Source organism: Schistocerca cancellata, chromosome 10 (assembly GCF_023864275.1).
Source record: "Schistocerca cancellata isolate TAMUIC-IGC-003103 chromosome 10, iqSchCanc2.1, whole genome shotgun sequence".
Classification (NCBI taxonomy): domain Eukaryota; kingdom Metazoa; phylum Arthropoda; class Insecta; order Orthoptera; family Acrididae; genus Schistocerca; species Schistocerca cancellata.
The window spans coordinates 29,600,999-29,618,383 of NC_064635.1; the positions used below are offsets into that span (position 1 = coordinate 29,600,999).

The following is a 17,385-nucleotide window of genomic DNA, read 5'->3' on the forward strand; positions in this document are numbered from 1 at the left end:
CACTATGGGACTTAACATCTGTGGTCATCAGTCCCCTAGAACTTAGAACTACTTAAACCCAGCTAACCTAAGGACATCACACACATCCATGCCCGAGGCAGGATTCGAACCTGCGACCGTAGCGGTCATGCGGTTCCAAACTGAAGCGCCTAGAACCGCACGGCCACACCGGCCATAGCCCTGACAAATTTTGAGATGTCAAGGGTAAGTTATGTCATAAGTCGACAATCTATCTTTGCAGCTATGGTACAAGGAACAATAGTGCAATACATAAAACAAAAAAAAAACCTTGCAAGCCTAAGGCGTTTTCTAATGTGAGCAAAAATCTGAAGTACTAACATTAACATCTTTTGTAATGAACTATTTTTAGATGGATAAAGCACGCTCAATGGTATACGTGTTTCACCGAGACCACTGACGTTATTTTACTTCAATAAAACGAAGCACATTTGGTGACAAAAATATGCCTTTTCCTGGAGTCACCAGACAGATTTAAGATACCTTCACTGATTTCAGAAATAACCTCAGCAAAAAGTAGGTCTCTTGAAAGAAGTTTATAAAGTGAGGAAGAATTCTGTAAACCAACACCGTAGGTGACCGCCAATAAAATGTTGGTTCTACTACATTTGTTATTGTCAGTTATTACCCACCATATTATATGTACTATTTTACAGTTTTGTTGTGATTTTTCTCTTAAGAAATATGTAGTATGTAATGTACAAACTGCCTGCGAATGACAATTTTCTTCTTCTTATCGTCCATACTTTCTAACATATAAACTATTTTTTAAGTGCCAAAATGTACTAGAACAAATAAAATGTCTATAAATCACCACACTGTACAATGTACCTGTGGTGAGACAGTCGCAATTCCTGAAATCCATCGCCGATGGCCTCTAGCCTGCTAAGGAGCACCACAGTCCTGGGTCTATGGAAAAACTCCACTGTATTAAGTCACACACAAACAGACCTGACCTGCTGGCAGATTAGTGAGACCAGATCCGACGTGCAGGGCCTGCACATTAGTGGGAAGCAAATGGCTTCAGATCGGCAGGCCCAATCCATTACAGATACCGGCAGAAATGGCTTGTGGTTTTAGCCCGTCGTTTAAGTCCACTTATGTGGCCACCTATTCATGAGCTACAGACAGCATGCTGATGAAATGAGACCATGGTGATGAAGCCATGCAACAGATAACTTGTTCAAATACTCTGAGCATCAATAATAATGAGGATAGGTAGCAATTCACCGTAAAGATGACTGCTGAGCTGCAGACTAGCAGGTAGAAAAGACAATCACATTCTTGTATCTAAAATTTCAGCGATATGATTTGTAAGAAAACGAGAACACACACACATTCCCACAATCACTCAGACACTACTCATGAACTCATGACCACCAACTCCTGCCACTGTGTTTACTGTCTCTGAGAATCAGATCCAAACAAGCCACTCCTCACGCCTCTAATCAGCAGCAGATAGGCTAATGGCCAGAAGTGGTGGCAGCACTGACTGCAAGCCAAGGGAAATGGTAGGAAGGGGAGAAGCAATACTAATGAGGGTGGAGGGAAGTGGTACACATACTCAGCTGCACCTAGCCAGTGATGACGCATGACACCTCACTTTAAAAAAAGCCTCATCTACTACTAAGACAAAAATGAGATTTTTCCAGTGTTTCTTTTTTTTCCAAAATTCGCTGATTTTTCCCTGGTTTTCCTGACGTGTTTGAAATTCCCTAATTTCCAGAACCAGTGGCAACCCTGCAAAAGGCTCAAAATTGGTGCTTGTAGTGCATTACACAGTCATCTTCATGAACAGGAATTGCACTACCTTATGATTGTCTGATAGTTGTCCAAAAACTCTACAGAAAATTTTGGATGATTCACAAGCCTATTTTTCAAATTTCAAAACAAAAGATCCAAAATTGTGGCATGTAGCAAGGTATGAAATCACACTCGTGAATAGGCTTTTGGCTACCTTACAATCGGCCAATGGTTATCAAAATTTATACTGCAATTTTAGATGTTTCACACGTATATTTTCAAAGTTTCAAACGAAAAGACCGAATATTAAGGCCTCTAGTGTGGTATGCAATCAGAATCATAAATAGCCATTTGGATATCTTACAATCGCCCAGTAACCGTCAAAATCTATACAGGATGTTTCAGGTTTTTCAGAAGTTTATCTTCAAAATATCAAGCCACAAGATCAAAAATTGTGCCCCATGTAGTATCCAACACACTCGTGACTACATATAATCGCCGACTTCCCAGTTGGTGATTGTATGTAGTCACGAATGCGATGAATACTACACAGGATGCAATTCTTGATCCGCGAAGCTTGGTTTGGTTAACTGAACTGAATCGTAATCTGTGCAGACATGAAAGAGAGAACAGCACTGAATGTTCTGTCAGGTTTTTAGTCGCAATTCAATTTAACTCGATCTGACCTCTGTTCACCCAAACTTGCAACTCAGTTTAGTGGAAACCCCAGTTGGTTCTTAGCTACAGATCTCACTGAGAGTAACCCTCTTCCCACAACAACTCAAGACTGCTCTGCGGTGTGAATATGGCTGTTAAGGTGCATCAGAAAAAATTTTCCGGACAGCATCTGGCTCCTTGCTGCTACTGCTTATACAGCTAACAGCCATGAACTGGGAGAAGGCACTGCTCACACCCAAGTTAACTGCGCATGTACATGAGCCTGTTAGCAACTTCTCAAATGAACCAAATGTAAAGAGTTGTGACATCACACTCCTCGAAAGCAGCTTTTTGTTATGAAATATTGCATAGTCTTCATTGTAAAGCCTTTGACGCAATTTGCTATGAGCAGACACTTTCGCATGCACTCTGTTTCGTTGTAAATGGCGAATTTCTTTTGCAACTTAAGTTTTATGTTGGTGTTTTTCTCTCGTTTATGTTTTATTGCTGTAGCATTACTCTGCAGTAGCAGGATAAACTAAACTTCTTTGTTAGAGTATCTGTTCTTGCCAGTCAAAATTACAAAAAATTTAAATGGATTCCCCGTTTGTCCCAGAGCATTTACACCCTGTATTAGGAGTCACAAGTTACAACATGTGTTCATTATAAAATGACAAATCAAACGCACCTTCAGCCGTCTGTATTTCCAATTTTATTTTATTTTTTCAACTGATTTCGGTGTTTCACTACACCGTCTTCAGGCTCCCTGAGTGACTGTAGGAAGAATCCAAACCCATCTACAACCGAAATAGGGGCTAGCATACAGTAACTGGTATCCATAGACTTCTTTTTAACAATGTGATCCCTTCACGCATCAATCTTCAATTGAGTCTGCAACTGATGCATGCAAGGACCGCATTGTTGAAAAAAAGATCTCCAGATACCAGTGATCGTATGCTGACCTCGACAACAGGTTGCATCCATTATACGGCATGGTCGACAGTTGCTAGCAACGTATCTGGTGTAGTAGGAGCAATATGTTGTTTTATGCTACCCTTCAGATCAAGAAAAGTCCGGATGCATCCTGATACACAATCTTCAAATATACCCACAACCAGACATCACATGGATTTAAGTCAGGGGATCTGGAAGGCCACAGAGTTTGAAACTGCCTAGAGATGATGTGGAAATTACTGATGGTTCGCAAAGCAAATCTTCCACCTGGCAAGCAACATTTGGTGTCACGTCATCTTGCAGGAAGATAGTGGTGTGGACACAACTGCCTTCTTGCAAAAAATGGAATCACATGTTGCACAAGGAGAACGTTATAACATGCAGATGTTGCTGTGCACCTAAGATGCCCACAAGGTGTCATCTCCTCAAAAACAAACAGATGGAGAGTGAAGAAGCTTCTGAACCACAGAACACAGCCACATAAGCTGAGTGCAGTGGATGTTACTGCACAGCATGTGGCAGAGAAGAACCACACATGTGATAGTTCTATGTCTTTACTGTGCCGTGCAGAGTACAATGTGCCTTGTCTGGCCAAAGAACATTCCCCGGCCACATGTCATTCATTTCCTTAAGTGCCAACAAATGAAGGGCAGAGTCATGGAGCTGTAGCCTATCTTGAGGCTTCATTTCATGTACAGGCTGCATCTGGTAGAGATACCAACATAAAATGAAGTACAAAATCTTTTACTGTTAACCATTGGAAAGAGAATTCCCATGACACAGCTCGACCACTGACTGCAGAATTTGAGGCAAATGCCGCATAGTGAGCTATTGCTACAGCAACTTCTTAAACAACTACCATGGGAATAGGCCACCCCCCTCTCCCTGCTGCATCACCTAATTGACCTGTTTCTTCAAATTTGTTAGCCCAGTTATTGATGTGATGCCTCTTCGCAGCTCTTTCTGTTGCTGACTTTCCTGCAATGCAGTACTGATATTGCTACCATCCTGACAAAACAACTTTACCAGCCATGCATGGTCTTTCTACTCAATAACCATTGCAGTTCTAATCAAAGAAGGGAAAGCAGAAAGATGGAAGGAGTATATAGAGGGTCTATACAAGGGCGATGTACTTGAGGACAATATTATAGAAATGGAAGAGAATGTAGATGAAGATGAAATGGGAGATACGATACTGCGTGAAGAGTTTGACAGAGTACTGAAAGACCTGAGCCGAAACAAGGCCCCGGGAGTAGACAACATTCCATTAGAACTACTGACGGCCTTGGGAGAGCCAGTCCTGACAAAACTCTACCATCTGGTGAGCAAGATGTATGAGACAGGCGAAGTACCCTCAGACTTCAAGAAGAATATAATAATTCCAATCCCAAAGAAAGCAGGTGTTGACAGATGTGAAAATTACCAAACTATCAGTTTAATAAGTCACAGCTGCAAAATACTAACACGAATTCTTTACAGACGAATGGAAAAACTGGTAGAAGCGGACCTCGGGGAAGATCAGTTTGGATGCCATAGAAATATTGGAACATGTGAGGCAATACTGACCTTACGACTTATCTTAGAAGAAGGATTAAGAAAAGGCAAACCTACGTTTCTAGCATTTGTAGACTTAGAGAAAGCTTTTGACAATGTTGACTGGAATACTCTCTTCCACATTCTAAAGGTGGCAAGGGTAAAATACAGGGAGCGAAAGGCTATTTACAATTTGTACAGAAACCAGATGGCAGTTATAAGAGTCGAGGGGTATGAAAGGGAAGCAGTGGTTGGGAAGGGAGTGAGACAGGGTTGTAGCCTCTCCCCAATGTTATTCAATCTGTATATTGAGCAAGCAGTAAAGGAAACAAAAGAAAAATTCGGAGTAGGTATTAAAATCCATGGAGAAGAAATAAAAACTTTGAGGTTCGCCGATGACATTGTAATTCTGTCAGAGACAGCAAAGGACTTGGAAGGGCAGTTGAATGGAATGGACAGTGTCTTGAAAGGAGGATATAAGATGAACATAAACAAAAGCAAAACGAGGATAATGGAATGTGGTCGAATTAAATCGGGTGATGCTGAGGGAATTAGATTAGGAAATGAGACACTAAAAGTAGTAAAGAAGTTTTGCTATTTGGGGAGCAAAATAACTTATGATGGTCGAAGTAGAGAAGATATAAAATGTAGACTGGCAATGGCAAGGAAAGCGTTCCTGAAGAAGAGAAATTTGTTAACATCGAGTATAGATTTAAGTGTCAGGAAGTCGTTTCTAAAAGTATTTGTATGGAGTGTAGCCATGTATGGAAGTGAAACATGGATGATAAATAGTTTGGACAAGAAGAGAATAGAAGCTTTCGAAATGTGGTGCTACAGAAGAATGCTGAAGATTAGATGGGTAGATCACATAACTAATGAGGAGGTATTGAATAGAATTGGGGAGAAGAGGAATTTGTGGCACAACTTGACCAGAAGAAGGGACTGGTTGGTAGGACATGTTCTGAGGCATCAAGGGATCACAAATTTAGCATTGGAGGGCAGCGTGGAGGGTAAAAATCGTAGAGGGAGACCAAGAGATGAATACACTAAGCAGATTCAGAAGGATGTAGGTTGCAGTAGGTACTGGGATATGAAGAAACTTGCACAGGATAGGGTAGCATGGAGAGCTGCATCAAACCAGTCTCAGGACTGAAGACCACAACAACAACAACAACAACAACAACAACCACCATTGCATCTTGCGAAGAAAACTTCAACCTCCTTAACCCTTTACCTCATAAAAGAAATCAACAAACACAGCCAAGCAACACACAGCATACTGATGTCAAAGCAGGAAACATTTCACATCTGACTACTTCGGGCGCCATATTTGTGCCTGCTCGCAGAAAGTGGGACTATTAATTTTTTCAGCATACTCGACAAGCGCACCAATTAATTCATATTCTTGATGTTTCAGTGTCCTGTGATGCATACAGCCTTTTCTGCAGCAATTGAAACAGTTTAATTATAACAACCTGGTACTTTTTTTGTTCTATTCAATACAATAAAGTGTCGACATAACAGGTACTATGTCTGACAAGCATATCACGCAGAGTAGTAAACAAAACGTACACATGGAATGTCTGAGCAGATACAAAATTTCTCTGAGGACTTCCTAGCAAACAGAACTCAGTACATGCAATCTGATCAAAAAGTATTCACACACCTATTAGCTGACATTAACATTGGGTGTGTCCACACTTTTCCTTTATGATGGCTTGAACTGTACTGGGAACCCTTTCAGAGAGATGTCTAAATGTATGAGGAATAACAGCCCATTCTCTTTCAAGGGCTGAAATCTGACTGACTGACAGAGGGGTTATGGGACTGAACAGCAAGGTCATCAGTCCCACGATTCCAAAGTTACTTGCGGAAGAGAAAGGTCTGCTAAAAGTGGACGGATGCAGTCAGAGGGGTAAATCTATAAAACAAGGAAGTTAAAACACACACAATAGAAGCATGAAAGGGTAGACCAAATCTAAAAACTGGACTACCAGGGGTAAAATAGCAGTCTTTGCATGGGGGAGTGGTCACGGGTCCCAGACTAAGAAAACTGGAAGAGAGACCCCAACCACAACCACACTACTCCTGCTCCAGGAGTAAGCAAAATCTCTTATCTGAAAATAAAAACAACTTTCATGCACGAAACTGAGGACCAGCTCAACCATCCATGAATTGTCTGCTAATATTAAAGACGAAGAATCTGGAAGGCAATACTTAGTACAAAGGGACAAAAGAAGGGGATATTCCACCAATGTATGGGATACCGTCAGTTGGCTCCACAGTCACAACGTGAGGGTGTCTCATTACGCAAGGGAAAACGATAGGTGAGCCTGGTACTACCAACGGGTGGGTGGAATAAGACAGTGAACTCTTTCTGAGAGGAGCAGAAGGAAGAGTGTGGAACTACAGTAATTTCTTTGATTGTGCGGAGTTTATTGCTGAGAGTAGTAGCGCACCAGAAGACATTAGGGCAAAGAGAGATTTGATGTGGATCTGCATACCTGCACCTGGAATCATGAAAGGGAATGGGGCGGGGGGTCAAGTTTCTGCCTCTCTAGTGAAATGGTCCAAAATCCAAAGAGGCAGTAATGTCAGACACTGAGGTCTTCAGCAAAGTTGACTTTATAACTCATCCTAGGGATGCTCCATTGTGTTCTGATCAGGGTTCTGGCCAGGTCAATCCATTTTTGGAATGTTACTGTCCACAAACCACTGCATCACAGATGTTAATTTGAGACAGTGGTCTGTCATGCTTATAAACCAATCGTCGTCTCCAAACTGTTCCTCTGGCATATGCAGTACACAATGTTGTAAGACGTGTTCGTATCCTCCTGAATTTAAAAGGACCACACCCTGACTGAAAACATGCACACAACACAACCGTATTTCACTGTTGGCATTACACACGACAGCATGTAAGATTCTCCAGGTATTCGCCACATCCAAACACTTCCATTGGATTGCCACAGGGTGTAGTATAACTAGTCATTCCAAATCACTCATTTCCAGTCATCCACTGGTCAGTGGTGTTGCTCTTTACACCACCTCATGCACCACTAAGCACTGACTACAGAAACTTGTGGCTTGACCACTGTACTCCATTCTATTTACCTGTCGACTCACGGACACTGTGTGGCTGGTACCACTTTGGAATTCAAGAGTAATTCCTTCGGGCCGATTGAGATTTTTTACAATCACCACCTGCAACACTCAACAGTTCCTGTCCAACAGTACATGAGGTTTCCCTGGTCTCAGTTTGGCTGCGGTTGTTCGATCACATTTCTGTCTCTCAGTCACGTGACCAACATTTGACTTGTGCAGCTCTACAAGAGTGGAAATGTCCTGGTTGATTTGTTACTTGGGTGACATTCAATGTCTAGTCCACACTGAAAGTCACTTATCTCTCCTGACTCACCCGTTCTGCTGTTACTGGGTCTCTACCGAGACCACAACCTCACAGTGTCCTCCTATTCTTGTGGGTCTGCATCTCGTGACCTGGTAGTCAGTTCTCCATTATTACATAAGTGTGTCCAAATACTTTTTATCAGGCAGTGTGTCATCATAAGCAACAGTAGTGTCAGGTGTATCTCAAGGTAGTGGAATGGGGTCACTACTGTGCACAACATGTGGAAATGCCAAACAGATTATGTTTGTAGGACTATGAGGACGCTTACAGATACTGCAGTTGCGTACAGGGATGTGAAGTTGATAGAAAATTGTTTTGAAATGCAGAGACATTCACAAACAACTGGAGTGTAAACATACAGTAGTGTGTTACGGTTAACAAGAATAGTGTTTGTTGGGACCTGCTTATTAGTGAGGGTGTTAACGGTTTGTGTTTTCACATACAGTAAAATCACTTCCAGAAGATCGCAATCGTGCTGAAGAATATCATATTCAGATATAAGGTACATGAGTTACAGTATGGGGATGACGAGTTATACAAATATAATTGAGTGTGTCACGAACATTAACAATCACCTCCATCATGGTGGCTTTTGGGAGACATGAGCAGTTGCCGACTTAACTTTTTTATGTAAAATATCAATGCAAAAGAAATTATACACTAAAGATAATATTTCACATTTACTTCAGTACATTTTGTGGTGACTATGTTCATCATGAGGGTTGCACACATACTTGCAAAAAGGGATTGAGTGTCACATAATTATTGTGAACTGCCAATATCAGGGACACACACACACACACACACACACACACACACACACACACACACACACACAGAGAGAGAGAGAGAGAGAGAGAGAGAGAGAGAGAGAGAGGTGCACACACACAAGGAAAGATTAACTGCTTCTTCATTATTACAGAATGACTGAATAATTGGAAAAGCTATTTCTCAGACACATATCTGATAAAGAAAAGCCAACCTCGCTCATAGCGCAATAATAAAGTGTTCGAACATATCAGGGCACAAGTCTCAGATCCCACTGTCATGAGTTTACTTATGCATGCACTACTAATGATGATGAGCACTGAATAGCCTATCACATCACCTGTTGTGACGGTGGCACCGGAGAATGGTGGGATGCTACCGGAGAATGGTGCGACCCAATTTCATTCATCTGCTTTCGCTTCAGTGCCTGTTCTTCAGCAAGTGTGCGCTGTATCTCACGCCAGAAAGGTGAGCGGTGTCTTCGACGTGATCCGTGCTCTGCGGGAGACGCACCGCGCCCAGACGGTGACCCGTACCCACCGCCGTGGGGCTCCGGAGAGATCGATGCAGTACGAGGGCGCTCCTTAGACAATTTGTACCCCGCGGCAGCTGCCGATGCACGCGTGCTCAACTTGGTCTCCACAGGACTGTCGCGTTTTCGTTTCATTGGGGGCGATGGAGTCCGTGAAACTGGAACTCTGCGTCTCTGGCGGGAGAAGTGAGGAGGTGCAGCCTCACTCGCATAAGACTGTGATGTTTGCCTGTGCCGCAGCTTAGAAGTTCGGGTAACTGGACTCATGGCCCTGCAAAATAAGGAAAAAGATTAAGGATGCATTTTCCATTGATATGGGCACAAAATTATTTTTCCTCTATGTTGTTTGCTAATACACTACATGTTTTGTTGCCAGGCAACAACATTTTAATAATAATTTGCATATAATATTTTAATAGTATTTTGCATATTAGGTACAGTTCAGAATGCATTTGTTGAATGAGATGATTTTTTTTTTTCAATAGGCTGTCACCATACTAGCAATTAGTATTACCAGCTGATTAGTATTACCAGCTGATAATGCATTTCAGTTACTGGATGTGCAGCTTTTCTTGGTGCTCATTCATTGGCAGAATGATTATCACAAAAAACAGCTGCAACTGATGTGGGATAAATGTTCTCATACAAGCAACATTATCTCATCAACATCCAAACCTTTCTTACAAGGAGAGCTCACCACATGGTCCTCTTTGCTTTTTTTCATACTTCAACAGTCTTAAGGACAGTGCACGGACACTGATTTTCTACAGCAGTAATTCTTGCTGTTAAGTATCCGACATTTACAACATATTAACAGTGCTACCAGTAGCTGAGTGCATAATGTTAAAATTAACAAATACTGACCCATAACCTTTAAAGAAATCATTTTTATGTCTAATTTTTAGCTGCATGAAAGTACAAATATTTCTTGTAAACTAAATTTTGTATAAAAATGTGAAATGTCTTATTGTTAAGTGAAAAATTATATATTTCAATGATACTGTTCAACCTCTAGAAATAGAAGTGTACTTTAATTTTTATTTGATTTTTTTGTGATTTTGTACAAAACTTTATTTTTATTACAAATACTCACATTTTTAAGCAAGTTGCACTTAAAAATCAAAGATTTTATGTTTATTAAAAATTTTATTCAAAATACATTAATTAATATTTCCAGTCAATAATAACTGGGGGTTGGGAACATGTTGCTAATAGAAAGAACTGCACCAATGACTCGTGCTTACAAGACTTGAGCTATGCACTCAGTTACTAGTCGTTCTGTTAAAATGTTCGAAATATTTTGTACCTAACGACACTTGGGAATCTTCCAAATCAATTGCTCAGATGTGAATTTATGAGTGTTTTTGAGAAGTGCATCATATTGTTTTAGTGTATTGATGTCTGGGCACTGGTCTTCAAATTCTAAAGTCTGGAGAAAATAGAGGGGAGCTAGTCTATATGGTCCCCTTGTTACATTTTAGTTGGGAGAAGAAGACTAAGGAGGAGGAGAAATCCATCACTGAAACATTCATATTACATACATCTACAAAACCTGTTTAAATTAAGAGGGCAGTTTGTCTATAAAAAGCAAAAGTTTTATCACTTTGGGGTTCATAAATTTTTAGATATATGGGGGCAATTCCGAGAAAAATAAAATTCTGCACAAGCACCAGTGTAAAGAGGATAGAGAGAGAGAGAGAGAGAGAGAGAGAGAGAGAGAGAGAGAGAGAGAGAGAGAGAGAGACCTGATCCATACTTGTACTAACCACCATTTGACATTTGAAGAAGCAATCTTTTTTCCAGAAATTATCAAACACTGACAGTTGCTTCTTTTCCTGAAGGCCTACAACTATCCATTAAGTTTCTCATACAGACTGCTGTTTAAGAGCATCATAAAACACGATGTGTGTGTAGTCACAATGAAATTAAAAGCTTGTTTTAATCCATAATGGTTTTTACCACTGTTAATAGGTAAAAGGCTGAAAAGGCTAGCATCCACATTGCAAAGTGCCCATGCACAATAGCACGGTAGGATCAGCCCTAGTGGATTGCTTAATAAGGGTTACCAACCATCAGGTGGGTTTCTTAAGCACGTTAACAAGCTTTTGGTAGTGATGAGAACAATCAAATGGAAACAATGGATTCAGTCAGTTGTCGGAAAACAACTGACTGATTCATTCGTAGGTTTACGTATCAACTGAATTATTCATTCATTCTTTTGAGTGACAACAGTATGTGGGAGTACCTCAACGAAAACAGTTGATTCACTGCAATGAATTCAAATCTGCCCAGAAATAAGCGATTGTTTTACCGTAGTTAAATGATTATAGCTGGCTACACTATTATTGCCTGTCATCCCTATTATTGACATTCCAACATTTCCTTTTTACTGAGTGCACATAAGTAGCTTTCAGCTCAGTTTTTCATCCAAGTTTATAAATAGGCATTTTCTGAATAGTGAACTTGGTCTCTGGATCAGAATGCTGAAATGCTCAGCAGTGTGAGAATGGAAATTATACGAATGGATAAAAAGTGAACCTCAAGATAAATCCAATCTGATGCGAAGCATCTGCAAGGACGACTCATACTCTTAAACTAAAAGGTGTACAACTTCACTTCCGCCGTTTGCAGATAGGTGGCGACAACGGTAAGTAGCGGTCGAAAGAACAGATCGCAGATGTCGGGCAGTTAGCTCGGACTTCGGTCAACATAACCTCATTCAAGCATTAGTTGATTTGTGTCTGCATCATAAAGTTTTTCTTCATTCAAAATGTCAGTTTACGAGCATAATTCTCGTCATTTGCATGTGGTGTTACTGTTTTATTTCAATATGAAGAAAACAGTGGCCGAGTCTCATCGAATGCTCTCAAGTACGTATGGTACGGAGGCTATTAGTGAAAGAATGTGTCCCGAGTGGTTTCAATGCTTTAAGGACGGTGATTTAATGTCATAGACCGGCACAGTGGTGGAAGAGAGAATGTTTTCGAAGATGCAGAATTGGAGGCATAGCTGAGTGAAGACTCGCATCAAACTCGAGAAGACTTGCCACAATTAGTGGGAGAGACACAGCAAGCCATTTCAAAATGTCTCAAGGCTATGGGCACGATTCAGAAAGAAGGAACCTGGGTCCCGTGTGAGCTGACACCCAGAGATGTTGAACGGCGTTTGTGTGTTTGCTTCAGAGGCAAATACGGAAGTGATTTCTGCATCGCATTGTGTCTGGGGCCGAAAAATGGGTTCATTATGATAACCCTAAATGCAAAAACTCACGGGGATATCCTGGCCGTGCTTCCACATCGACGGCCAAACCGAATATTCACGGCTCCAAGATCGTGCTCTGCATTTGGTGGGACCAGCTCGGTGTCGTGTACTATGAGGTGTTTAAACCAAGTGAAACAATCACAGGTGCTCGTTCTCAAATGAAATTAATGTATTTGATCAGAGCATACTGCTGCAATACAGTGAGAGGCATGATAAAGTGATTCTGCAGCATGACAACACTCAACCCCACGCTGCAAAAAGAAGTCAAAATGTACTTGGAAACATTAAAATGGGAAGTCCTACACCACCCGCTGCATTCTCCAGACCTTGCTTCCTCTGACTATCACCTGTTTAGATCAATGGCACATGGCCTGGCTGACCGACACTTCTGATATCGTGAAGAAATCACAAATTGGATCGATTCAAAAGCTGAACAATTTTTTTGACACGGGATTCATACACTGTCTGAAAGATGGGACAAACTAGTGGCCAGCGATGGAAAATACTTTGAATGATACACGTGTAACCAATTTGTTTCATTAAAGCCTCAAATGTTGGAAAAAATGGCGGAAGCCAAGTTGTACATCTTGTACATTAATTAATTAAATTTATAGGAAATTAATGAATGATGACAAATATTTCTAAAAAGTATCTGATATACTTTCTGTTCACATCACCTCACCATTTACCAAAATACAATTATCGGTGAAGAGTGAGAGACCAATCTTCAATAAATTGAAATAAAAACTAATTTTTTATTCACTTAAACATAAATGTATAATGTGGCAGCAGTTTTTACTCTTATAAAACCAACTAAAAATCCATTTTCAATGCCAGAAACATAAAAAAAACCTGATTAAGTAAATAAATACATAAATTTTGAAAATATTTTTAGAAATATACTCTCTACTCACCTCTCCTTGAAATGAGATACACTATTTGGCAATTTTAATCATGGTTCATGCATAACCATAAAGGCTGAAAAAGTACGCAAGTGAAATCACAAACTCAGACACTAAGTGAAAACATTCCCAAAACTATTGTAACTGTCAGGGACTTGTATCAGTCATTTCAAATGGAGCAGAAACTCTCGAACCCAGAGAGTGAGTGAAAAACATTCACACAGCTTATGTGGCAGCAGAGATTAGTTCCATTCAATTACAAAAAAACAATGGAACAAAAAACAATTGACTGTGCAATTGGTTGTTACAATAAGTTGGTTGCCTCACTAACAGCCTTTCAGGTAATTAGCAGATGTTACCAAGTATCATGTTTGGGCATCTTTATGGTTTCCAAGGCAAAATACTGACATTCAAAAGGGAGGTGGGAAGAGGAGTTACATTCAACTAATATCAGTGTTGCAATGATTTAAATTTTTTGTCAATTAATGTAAACACTGTGTCTAGGAAATAATATTGTGTAAGGCAGTAGTAGATTTGTGAACATACAACTATCAGGGATCCAGCAAATATCTGTGCAATCTGCCTACTGAAAAAAATCTCGAAGGGCCAAACGAAGCACGAAATTTATCACTACATCATTCTCCTCAAATGAGATTTCACGAACGTTACCAACCCATCGGCTGTTCTCATACACTCAAGCAACATATTGCCATAGTGGCACTTCTGAAAACACAAATTCTGGGAGATCAGCTGCTTCTAACATTTTGGCAACAAATGAAAAGTCCTCCGACATCCTTTTCAGTTACTTTTTGTACATGTTATTGTCTTTTTGTTTTTGAAACTTTTTCTCTGTAATCAGAGCTTTACATATACAGTGTGTATACATGGACAAGGAAAAAAAATTCCCGGATTATTCCCGGATTTCTCCCGGATATCCCATTTAAAAAATATGCTCTTTCCCCAGGCGAAAAACACTTTTTCTGTGCTAAGTGACAGTAGGTTTTCCGTGGATTTTCCTTCGGAACTGTAAAACTTATCAATCCTTTCAATGGTTAACGTTTTATACAATCGCATAGAACTTCCCGGAAAAAAAGAAAAGACGGGGCAAAGTTTTGGAGAGACTTTTAATAAAAAAGGGAGAGAAGTTTTGGAAAGACATTTGATTTGCAGCAACATACACGCTGCATATTTTCGTATTACGAAAGTATAAATTCGAATTGCACCAAACACAGTGCGTTCGTTTCCGGAGCGTTGAAACCGAGGTTGCGATGTCCTTTTGTAAGCGAGTCATATCTCAAGCCACGAGATCTCGTCAGCCGATGACAGCAGCTATTCAGAGCATAGGACATGTGTTATAGTCAGCCAATAGCAAGATCACTGGTTACATTGCGCGAACATGCAAGAGGAAAAGTTAACGGTTTACATTAATGTACACAGTACCGTATATCTACAAGAAAGGCTAAGCTTTCACATGTAATATTTATCTTTTTTTGCGTGTGTTATAGTTTAAGACACATCACACAAATGAGGCAGTAAATTTAAAATTATGACATAAATGTCTTGGCTCGAAATTCTTGTAAGTGACTGGTCCTCAAACTGTTCAGTTTCGAACGCTCTGTGATTTAGATATCCATCCCACTTTCTCAGACGTAACATAATTCATCTTGGGTAAAAAGAAATTTACTCGGAAAGTAACACTTTTCTAACCACCGTTCGCAATACTATCCGGAGACTGTTAGAAATAGGTTCAATTTACCAGTTGCCAGAGAGCGCCAAAAAACAGGCGTCATTGTGTGTGTGCAACTGCAGTGGTGTAGGATGCCCGTATGTTCATGTGTATAAAGCACTAAGAAAGCTTACATTACACCGTAAAAGAAACAAAGCATCAGAGGATACTCCAAAGAGAATCGGAATTTCGTAAACCATACTAAAATGCATAATTCGGCTTGAAGTGCAAATTGGCTTTTTCCAGATTCACAATGAAGTAGGTCCCATCTGATATTAAGCTTTTCAGTGTGGTTTTTGGGATGTAAATTTTCTTGGAGTACCAGTACTCTACGATCTCATTTTTGGTTCTTTGTTATGGCATAATGCCAAATATGGCAGAAGATGATAACATGCACTTGAAATTCGGCGCACAGTTGGAACTAGCCAATACTGTAGAATGAAACACTTTGTTTCAAATAAAATGATTGCCTCGGCGGAAAGATTAATAAAGCCAAATTTCTTTAGCAAACTTGCAAAAATAACTTCACTGTTCTGCAAGGCAATAAATGCTTGACTGCTACTAACATGGAAATAAAATAAAACCAGAAAACTGAAATTAATAATATATTTTTGCCCTCCATAATTATGTGAATGTATTTTAATTCACTTGATAGCTCCCGGCCACAGAAATCCGTTTTGCTTTCATTTGACGTGGGAGCTGTTCAAAAATGTTTCAAATGGCTCTGAACACTATGGGACTTAACATCTGAGGTCATCAGCCCCCTAGAACTTAGAACCACTTAAACCTAACTAACCTAAGGACATCACACACATCCATGCCCGAGGCAGGATTCGAACCTGCGACCGTAGTAGTCGCGCGGTTCCGGACTGCAGCGCCTAGAACCGCGTGGCCACTGCAGCTGGCGTGGGAGCTGTACACGAAGAGAAGCAGCGAAATCACTTGACGTAAACACGGGTCACATGGAGGTTAACCCCCTCCCCACTACAACTCAGACAACTCTGTGCAAGTGTGAATCTGGCAGCTAGGGCGCGTGAGAAAAAATGTTTCTCATTTGCATCTGGCTGCTTGCTGCTACTACCGATACAGCTAACAGCCAAACTTCAAGTAGCGGGAGAAGGTACTGCTTATACGCGAGTCAAATGCGCATGCGCAACAGACCACTGGCAATTGGTCAAACGAACCTAAGGTGAACAGTTGTGACGTCATGCTCATAGCAGGCAGATTATTGTTACGAAGAATTACAGTTTACGCCCTACAGCCTTTGACACATTTTTGCTATTTGCAGACGCTTGTGCGTGCACGGTTTTTAGTTTTTGTAAATTGCACATTTCCTTTGTCACTAAAGTTTTATTTATTTCCCTCTCGTTTATATTTTATTGCTGCAGTATCATTCTCCAGTAGCAGGATACAATAAGATTCTTTGCTACAGAATCAATTCTGCAGTCAAAACTACAAAAATTTAACTCAAAGCTAAAACAATGAAAAATTCCCGGAATTCCGGAAAATTCCTGGGGTTTTCCCGATTTTCTCCCGGATGAAAAAATTCCCAGGTTTTTCTCGGATTTCCCGGTTGTCCCGGGTCGCATAAACCGTGATATAATATGAGAATTGTGCTCAGTTTTGGGATGGTACGAAGTCTCATATGTACGAAACACAATTTGATTTGTTTAAAGGCACCAACAATGGTTACTATAACAACAGTGGTTTTGTTCCATACAGTTTTGCACTGCCACCTAATGAAGAAAACACGACCGTACCAGATCAGCTTTGGGACTGAACTGAACAGTTTCTACAACCAGTTAGAAATATTCTCAGATGTATAAGTAACTTCAGGCATACACTAAGGGAGTGTTACAGGAGCATTACTTTTCACAATAGA

At 40.4% G+C, this 17,385-nt stretch overlaps 1 protein-coding gene across 6 annotated transcripts in view; it reads right to left on the minus strand.

Annotated features, from left to right (window-relative positions):
• Positions 1-17,385, minus strand: part of LOC126106608 (uncharacterized) — a 182,144-nt gene that overhangs the window by 79,362 nt on the left and 85,397 nt on the right. For all 6 annotated transcript variants that reach the window (XM_049912952.1, XM_049912953.1, XM_049912956.1 and 3 more), the window contains exon 4: positions 9,423-9,885. In XM_049912952.1, the coding sequence (XP_049768909.1) occupies positions 9,423-9,885 (463 nt within the window). The remainder of the gene's footprint in view (positions 1-9,422; positions 9,886-17,385) is intronic.